General features: G+C 41.1%; 1 protein-coding gene across 1 annotated transcript in view; it reads right to left on the reverse strand.

Annotated features, from left to right (window-relative positions):
- Positions 1-9,898, reverse strand: part of LOC104957123 (roundabout homolog 4-like) — a 19,120-nt gene that overhangs the window by 7,612 nt on the left and 1,610 nt on the right. Inside the window, exons 2-3 of the mRNA XM_010784736.1 lie at positions 6,733-6,857; positions 3,041-3,198 (exon numbers count right to left, since the gene is read on the reverse strand). Of these exons, the coding sequence (XP_010783038.1) occupies positions 3,041-3,198; positions 6,733-6,857 (283 nt within the window). The remainder of the gene's footprint in view (positions 1-3,040; positions 3,199-6,732; positions 6,858-9,898) is intronic.

Genomic DNA, 9,898 nt, shown 5'->3' on the forward strand with positions numbered 1-9,898 from the left:
TAATAGTTCAACCTCCCCAACTTACCATCTGCAAATCAACTTCCCGAGCACATGCATCTTCAGCCCAGATTGAACAGGTACCTCAGATCAAGCGTTTTCAACTTAATTATTTTAAAAACCTTACACATAGAGTTAAACAAAAAGCAGTGGCTCGGGATGTGAGAAAAAAAAAAAAAAGTATACACAAACACAATACAACACACACACACAACTACAAACAAAAAACATACATAACAAAATGGTACTAGATAAAACGATAACCGAAAAAGTGATTCAACAATAAACAACTGTAAACGCAATATTTAATTATAATACGAAATATAAAGGAATAACTTAACATTTGGAGGGTCAAAATGTGACGTTCTTTCAGGACACACACACAGCCGAGGGATTCGGCGAGACTATATGGAGCATAGGGGCAATATCTCAATGCAAATGCATCCCGAATAGATAAACAGTGACTGGGGTGTTTATTCATAACGAAATGATACAATAAATAGTCACAGAGTGTGATGGGAAGCCATAAGCAACTGTACCCGTCGACTGCTATTAAGATATGAAAAAACAAAAACAAACATTGGCAAGAGTTGACAAAAAGTCCTTCTCACACAGCTTTATAAGACCTTATTAGCTGTTATGGAGTGTTGTATGGAAAAAGCGCAACGCGCTCCATGAAAACATAGATCACAAACCTGCATTAAAGGTGGCCATCACGGCTCCTCCTCTAGTCAAGACCCGCCGCGTTACCCTGCAGTGTGTCAGGAAAGAGTGTAGCGTCCTCACACCGAGTGGCGAAATCTTTTCGCCCCCGTCCTTGGTTGTGATCCGTAACCTCGCTGGATACAGGAGTGATGGCCAACCCAGCGTTGATAAATGCCGACATCACCTCCCGGCTACGCCCGCGCGTTCTTGCTCCACGCCGGCAGTAGTCCTTCAAAGATAGCCACGCTCCCCTGGAAAAACAGCTTTCCCCGCGCTTCCGGCCCCTGAACGATAGCTCTTTCGCCCTGAAATGATGGATGCGGGCTATTACCGCTCTGATCTTGACCGGGACCTTGCTTGCCGTCAGGCATCGCGTGCTCGGTCCCAGCTCAACGGAGCCGTAGTGAGGACTTGGCACCCAGAAGCCCACCAAGTCCTGAAAAAAAAGTCTCTGGACGTGCACCCTCCAATCGACTCCGGTAAGGCCAGTGTATCGCCTGATGATATTGCGACCGGGCTGCGGTGAATCAGAGGGCGAATACTTTAAAAAGCCTTTAACGTGTTGTAGCTTCCTTTCCATGCTCGCACACTTACCTCCAACTCTTTTGCCATTTTGTCGCTGAGCTGATCGCGTTAGCCTCAGAGGAGGTCAGCCGGTACCGGGTTCTGTGACTGTCTCCGGACACAAGTCAATCTCGCTTCCAGAAAGACATAGCCCGCTAAATTCCCTTGAAAGTGCGCTCCGGTGCTCCTCCAGTAGCTTAACCAAGGACGCCATGCTAGCTACGGCAGTAGCCGGTGCCTCGTCTTTCTTCTCCTTTTTGCTTGCTTTCGAAGCCATTTAGCCGTTTCAACGGAAAGTTGATCGTTATGCGTAAAATAAATAAAACAATTAAACAAAAATCCCCGCGTTGTTTACAGGTAAGAGGTTTAAACGTTAGTTGTGTGTTAAAAGTAGTGGGAGCTGGAGAAACACGCGTCTACTCCATTCCTCGTTGCCGGAAGTTCGATTGTAGTACTTTTAAGCAGAGGTCAATCATTTGTACGGCCCTCGGAGGATGTTGAAAAAATTGAAATGGCCCTTGAGAGGAAAAAGGTTCCCCACCCCTGTTTTAAAGCAACACGTCCTCCTCACTCCCAACCCGTCACTATCGACGGACGGTCGGGGCCCCTCCCCGTCACTCTATTACGTACAGGGTACTCCTTGGAAGTCAGTTCTCAACGGGCAGGGCGTCCCATTGACTTGCATAGAGCTCCCTGAACGTTGGTAATATGAGGAGTTGGGATCGCGGCGAAATGCTCTCTGCAGATCCATTCTCACAGCGTTTATCAATCTTTTTCTTACTCAATATCAAGCCACACTTATTGTTTTTACTTATTTATTTTAATTGAATAATGTAGGACTTTTGTTGCCATCAGTCATGGGGAGAGTAGGGGCTCAGAATACTGAAATCTGTATTGTTTCATCGTTTTTTCCTTCTAATTTTGTATTCTTTTCTAAACCACACACTGTTATTTACTCAACAATAACACATCATTATCCTTGTGTTTTATTTATTTGTTTGATTAATAAACACAAGTTGGAGTCCGTCAGGTTGCTTTAGAGAATTTTACACTCGGAAGTAAGTATTCTCTCCGCTTCGCTTAACAAACCCCGTGATAGTCCTCAAGCTCTGTGATTGGAAGTTTGAGTGTGCGCCGAGGGTTTGAGCACTTTGAAATGGGATGGAACCACGGCAGACTGTCCAAAACTGGATTTGAACGGGTTGAAAAAGATGTCGACCAGCTGGGGCAACAAGAAAATCGGCGAAATCGAGTGTGACTATTAAAAAATAAATATTTATTATATTAATATTGACAATAACAACCGACCGTCGGGGAGCGTCCACTTTTAAAAATCATTATAGCTTCACCACTATAACTATCATACGACATTACCAGTTTTCACAGATTAATTATGTCACAGCTTAATTTAGTCTTTAATTTGATGTATTTGAGTCATCCAAGAGTCGTTGCATAAATGTTTAAAATGATACTTGACAGAGAATTTACAAACTAGAAATACTGTCTCAAAGTGGTATGCCTTTGACAATTATTCAAGAAAACTAAATCACAGGCATTTTTCATTCATGCAGTTAGATATATGAAAAATTGAAAATGAAGGGAGGGAGAGTTTGTTTGTTTTCCCCCTCTTTCACCCTGCATAGTGAGGGTGACAATACAAGATATCCCTTTGTGAATCGAACATATTCAGTTTAAACTTGTGCAGCATTGGAAATGTTACTAGGTTCATATTTAAAATTATTCAGGTTTCAACACAACATGTAAATGTGCTTACAGTGTAGTGGTGATCAGTGCTGTTGATGAGCAGGCCGTCCTTCTTCCACATCACATTAGGTTCAGGGTGTCCCACCGGGGGGGCGCAGTTCAACACAGCCAGTTCCCCCTCTGCCACCTCCACATCACTGGGCTGCACACTGAACTCGTCCTGCAACCCTTCAACCACACACACACAGTCAGGGTTAGTCTAACCCTAACCCCTCACACATAGAATAGGCTGTGTGATGATCATTATAGGCTGTACATAGTTACTGTCTACTGTATTAAATCTGAGGTGTTTACTGTCAATACAATTTATTTTTTATAAATGTAGTGTAATAAGTTCACACAGTGTAAAACCTAATCTTTAAAGAAACTGTCTTCCTATAGGCTACTTTTGACAATTATTAAATTATTTTAGACTAATGTTCCACATATGCATACTGAAGTTCATACATTAACCGGTTCATTCAAACATCATAACAAGTGCAGAGGAAACAGTAAGATGTGAAAATAATGTCAAAACAGCAAACTCATTCTCACAATTCTGTGACAGAGGCCAAACCAAGGCTGGGCAATATACTGTATATCTGTCGTGGCTTTTTGTCCCTAAACGCTAAAACAAACAAATACAAACTCAAAATCTAACTGCAGCAGGGATCTGATGAGGAATCTTACGCAGGATAGTTCATTGATTGGCCAAGAATTGAGTTTGTTGTGTTTATTTCCCTTAGGTTTCGAAGATCAACCCAAACAAAGAACATGGCTTTTACTTCCTCTACTCCCCTGATAAAACACAAAGATTTTTTCCGGGGCAGTCACTGCTCCACCTGTCTGCAATAAATACCCAAACCCCCAGTGACTGAAGCTGCATTCAAAACAAAAGCATAGAGAAACTGCTCATTGATGACTACATCTTGATCAAAATGCCATATACTAAACAGCAAGAAAATACATGTTCCACTATTAGAAATGACAAATGAATACATGAATGATGTAAATTACTGCTTTATTTTATTACTATATTTTTATTACAGTGTTCTTAATATTGTTTGCTATCTGTGTACTTTTTTAAAAACATTTGTTTTAAATGTTTATGTATGCACCATGACATCAAGTCAAATTCCTCGTACGTGTGAACCTACCTGGCAATAAAACCGTTTCTGATTCTGATAGTATATAGATATGAGACGATACAGTATCTCGTCTACATTTTAGGATATGGTGATGGATTTATTTTCCAGACTTTAGAGACTTCATTACAGTAAAGGGATTCAAGTGATGTTTCAATGTCTCTGACACATGGCAGACTGCAGATCATACAGTTAAGCAGCAGCTGGGAATATTCAGATAGAAGATGTGCATAGAGTAGCTGGGGTCGTGCTGACTGCCATCTACTGGTGGGGATGGCTTTTGATCAAAGAACCCCTTATAACCAATATGTACCACTCTGCACAATTGTAATGTATATATCATCCAATGCCAATATGTGTCTATAGTATATTTCTATATATCTCTGTAGCTTAGTGAGATTGTACGTTGTATTCAATATTTTCTTTATATTGTGTATTATTTAGATACTCTAGTTATTATGTCCTTTCTATTGTGAATTTGTGTATACTTGCTGCTAATGCTCATTTTTATCTTTTAAATATGTTTAACTCGTGTAATGCTTGACAACACTGCTGTGACAAAACAATTATCCACATTTGGGATATCTATCTCTTTATTATCACCAGATTAAGATAAAAATCAGAATTAGAAAAATGTAATTGTGTATTGTAGCCTACACCCTTCTGACGATAGACCAGTGGAGAAGCATGCAGCAGACTCCAACCTCTCTAACTAATGCCTGTGTTTGGAAGCGTTACTGATCAGCTGCTCCAGTCACTGGAGCCTGTTAGCTGTCAGTAAGGTGAAAACATCAGGGTGGAACTTCAACTGTTACCGTCTCTTTACTCCACTGTAAAGACAGCAGGACGAGCAGCTGCTGCATGTCTACAGCCTCTCTGGGCTCCAGATAAGTAAACAGTGAGGGTCCGGGGGCAATTAGCACCACTGTTTGACTTCTCCTGCGTGACAAACATTGACATTAGACCCCCGTCTTCCTCTGTCCCCACAAACATCTTCATCTGCCCCCTGTGTGTGTGTGTGTGTGTGGGCTAAACCCTAATCTATCTCCTGTGAAGGGATAGGTTTTTTAACTTTCCCATGTTTTCAGTGACATCAGTTATTTTTGGTGACCAACATTTTATTGTTTGGTTTTTTTGTTGAAAAACGTATATACACAGATACAAATTATAGACAATACAAAAAGAAAAAGTAAAGACAAAGAAAAAATATAGGGAATCCCTTTCCCATGCCACCCCGTCCCTCCCCCTTCCCATTTCACAGAAAATCCTACCTGATGTTGGTTAGCAATCGTCAGAGTTCATCTATTATATTATGTATTATTTATATGATAGCATAACAATTTATCCACATCAAATACATCAAATATTAAAGCAAAATCAAGAAAAATGTATATATCGTTATCAAATGCAGCAAATTAAATCTTCAAATCTGGGGGTTATAGTAATGATTTGATCATTAATGCAGGGAAAAAACGTAATGCATATTACATAATAGTAGATGTACAATAAGAATTAGATTGTATGTTGTGGTTAAAGTAGAGACTAGTGCTATACCAGGGTATACAATCGAGGAGGAGTCACAGTCTTACACGCTTCTCTGTGCTCTCTCCAATAAAATACCCAATATTAAAAGGTGTGTGTGTCTGCCCAAGGACAATTTAAAGTAAAATCTAATAGAGGTGTCATACATAATAACCTAATAAAAGTTCAAAACAAACAAAACAGGAAGATTGAATGTGGACTCTTAAATATAAGATCTCTAGCATCTAAAGCAATATTGGTAAATGATTTAATATCAGATTATAATATTGATATATGCTGTCTCATTGAAACTTGGTTGAGACATGAAGAATATGTCAGCATAAATGAAGCCACTCCACCCAGCCATATCAATACTCATATTGCCCGAGGCACAGGCCGAGGAGGTGGAGTTGCAGCCGTCTTTGACTCAAGTTTACTTATCAATACTAAACCAAAATTTAATTATACCTCCTTTGAAAGTCTTGTTTTAAGTCTTACGCATCCGACCTGGAAAACTTTGCAGCCAATCTTATTTGTTACAGCAGAGGTACTCAAACTTTTTTGTTAAAGGTCCACTTGTGAATGTATACAAGGTCAATGGTCCGGATCAATGCCAGTAAAGTAATGCTCTACCCCTCATCATCTTCTCTTGTCTCGTAATTGTCGTCCTATTTTACCCTGTGAGACCTGATTTGAGTAGTTGACGTAGACTAACCTGTTTGTAGTACCGTTAACACTACAACGGTTTTGTCGTCTATTAGTACAAAAGATCGACGAGCCTAATATTGTCTGTTTCTGAGTAAGACTTTTGACGTGACCTTGGTGAGGTGGTAGGTTCCTGTACCTAAAGTTGCTGTTATATGACTTTCATTAGTTCTACTTCGTTTGTTCGACTAGAATTAAGGGACGTTCGTGACCCAGCTTCCTGTCCTAAATTATACTTTAAATCGATTAGTGTCATCCACCGCTATATACGAGTTCACTTCGCGAAGCGGTAATTTCTTTTCTTCTTCTTCTTCTTCTTCTTCTTCTTCTGCGTTCTGCTTCTTCTTCTTGCCGTCATTGTTTGACCCTCTCCCTTTTGATTTTTCGGCACGCATGTCGTCGTCGTGCGCCGTGGCCTTTGCAGGTTTCTTCGCGTGACCACGTCGGTATTTTTCGAACCTCTTCGCGGCCACTGCTCTGCGTTGACACACCAATCAATTCTCAGTAGTGTTGAAACTGGCAAACACCACGTACAGATCTTTCTATGCAAGATTCAAGTCACAGTAAACAAACAAACTTACAGGAGGTTTCGATTTCGTTGTACTACGAACTAAATTGTTTTGCTTACACTAAACAAATAAACTCTATAGAATCTAACTATTTTGCCAAACTTACGACTTAAGGTATTTTATGGTATTCTTTCCTTTTTAATGATAACGTTTCACAATTTATAAACATTCGTACATAAAAACGAAATAAAACGTACACGTAACATAAATGGCAGTTTAATAAAAAGTAAATTTCCAAAAAAATGGAATGTTGGAATGATAGTATTCGACATGACGTTTTTGTTTTATTTCTTCTTTGGTTTTCTTTTGTTTCAACACCCAGTAACGCATGCTCATTTGGGTCAATTTTGGGATACCTGACATTGTAAGAAAGTCGCCCCTTTACGTTATATGGGTTGCCCGAACTACGATTACCTCGAGGTTTACGAAAAAGAGAACGCCCAATAGTGTTCCACTCAAGGAAAAAAAATAAAGGACGTAAAATGTGTGTGGTACACGAGAGGTCATTGTCTATCGAGACTAACAATCGGACTCCGAACGATTACATTGTGTTTCTGCTCTAATGCAGCGTTTTTGTGCAGTCCGTAGACAAAGACTATCGTTAAAAGACACCAGACGGACGGATAAACTGTAGTCTATCCGTGGTTTAGCATACGGCGAGCAACATGGGCGACAAAATTTTCTAACGGCATCGCCTCCTTTCTCTTCTCTCCCAAACATAAAAGACTGCCGACGCACTCAAGGGGGCTGCGTTGGCCCCTGTGGTAGAAATTACATATTTTCTGTAGTGTTTCACGTAAACCGTACTATCCAGGGAAATTACATATAAAGAATCAACAGACTCGCTGCGCACCACTCTTACTTACACGTATATGTCACCCCCCGTTTTTTCATAAATCAGTCGGTGGCTTAACACCGTTCAAGAGGGTGAAAATTTTTCTACTCTCCGGACGATTAAAAGTAGGATCCATAGTTTTTCTGTTTTTACTCTTTTCTTTTAGGGCTTTTAGTGACAGAACTAAAAACAATTCTATTCAAATAAACCGGTTATAATACGCACGCTTTTATTCATAAACCAGTGTATTTGTTGTTTGTTCTAAAGACGAGAAGTGTCTGGACATTGAAGAAGAAATTCTCTGGAGAGACACAGGAGGCTGAATAAATTGACATAATTACCGTGGACAACTTTGAGCAATTAGTCATATTTGCTGTGGACAGGTTGTTGGAGTTTGTCAGTGTGAAGATTTGAGGTGATACGGTTCCTGGTTCTCGAAAAAGTTCCTATATGTCTTTTGTTTGTAACATCTGGACGTGGTCGCGGCCCTTCTGGACTTAGACGTTATCATATTGTCGAAACCACACTTCTTTCAGTTGACACCCTCGTTAATAATCTTTTACCTTTCTGTATGTCTGGTAACTATTAGAGGGAGCTAGACCCCGGAGGTGGCGTCTAGAGTGGGGCCACCCCCAGGTTTTACTAGTGTTCTTGCCACGCTCGTTGTTTAGGGTCTTGGTGTACCCCCTTGGATCAGTTACTGGACGGTCTCTCGACCCTGGTTTCATAATTGTCCGATGGTAGTCATTTGATGTTGATGCCGGCGGTCCCTGAGTTCTAGGAACGTCACGGTTCGCTGCACAGGGGACGGAATTCGGGTCATGTACAGGGTCGCCGGGCAAGACTTCAGAACGATTCTCTCGTAAAACCTTACTAGGTACTTCTCCGTAACCCTCTTACAGTATACCAGCCGTAACTTTGGTGTTATCTTGAAAAACAATTTTTGAGTTGATCTACACAAACCTCCTCTTTCTTACGACTCAACCGTAGGGTTTCTTGTGGCTATGGAGACACTTTGTACCCCCATCTTTTGTAGTACGAAAAACCCCGACAAAAAGACGTTTCCCTGGTCCTGCTGACTAGGCACATTTCCTTTTCTTAACTTACCCGGTACACAGGCACTCTAACAACTCACTGTCACTGCTTGTTGGGCGAGGACAGGTAGTCGTTTCCGGTAACTTCTACTTTGCACCGGACCTAGAAAGTCGTACTGTTACTAGGGTTTGTGTGGCGGGCCCGTTGCTTCCTAACCGAAGCATTCTTCGTAAAGTTCCAGGACCTAAACCGGATCGGTCAGAGATCGTCTAGAGTTGGGGTATCTTTTAGAAACCTCCCTCAACTTTCAGACACAACGGGTCGCCGTCGGGGTTTTTGTAGTGACGAGATCTTCCTCTAGACCGTACCTCCTTACCCGGGTTTTATGGTCGTTTGTCACACACTTTTGGAACACTTCTGAATGTCTTTTTGCAATCTGGAGACAGTAACGGTTGTTTCGCACATATTGTTTCATAACTCTCTACCGTAGTTCTCGACGGGTCGGCCGTTTAACCACGACACCCTTGGTTGTGTGCCCGTAGCCAGTGCCTCCTGCAGGGCGTGTTTGTATGCACCTGCATGAGTTCTTACTGCGTCCCTCGTGTTTCATGGTTACTTATTAAACGTTTTTATTAAGAAATTTTTAGTTACTCTAAAAGCCCTAAAAAAAAAAAGAGTATCAACTCCATATGGATCCTACTTTCAATGTCCGGAGTAAGAAAAATTTCACCCTCTTGAACGTGTTAACCACCGACTGATTTATGAAAAAACGGGGTGACATATAAAACGAACACACGCGTTCGCACTGTGCGTAACGTCTGGCGTTCAATTGGCGTTCAAATGGAACTGAAAGATTACGAAATTACGGTAAAAACGGCTCCAAGTTCCGTAACCGATGTCTGTTTGTCACGGTAAAGAGGGTGATCAAGTTCGGTACATACATAACTTACATACACACATATGTCCCCGCGGCAAATGGCTGTCCGGGTTCACGAACCTGGTCTTCCCCCGGGGGGTTTATTTCATCTAATTAGGTTAGGTTGAAATAAATATATCGTGAAATTTTGGAGGTCTGGTTT

Source organism: Notothenia coriiceps, unplaced genomic scaffold (genome assembly GCF_000735185.1).
Source record: "Notothenia coriiceps isolate Sejong01 unplaced genomic scaffold, NC01 NC01_scaffold00026424, whole genome shotgun sequence".
Taxonomy (NCBI): domain Eukaryota; kingdom Metazoa; phylum Chordata; class Actinopteri; order Perciformes; family Nototheniidae; genus Notothenia; species Notothenia coriiceps.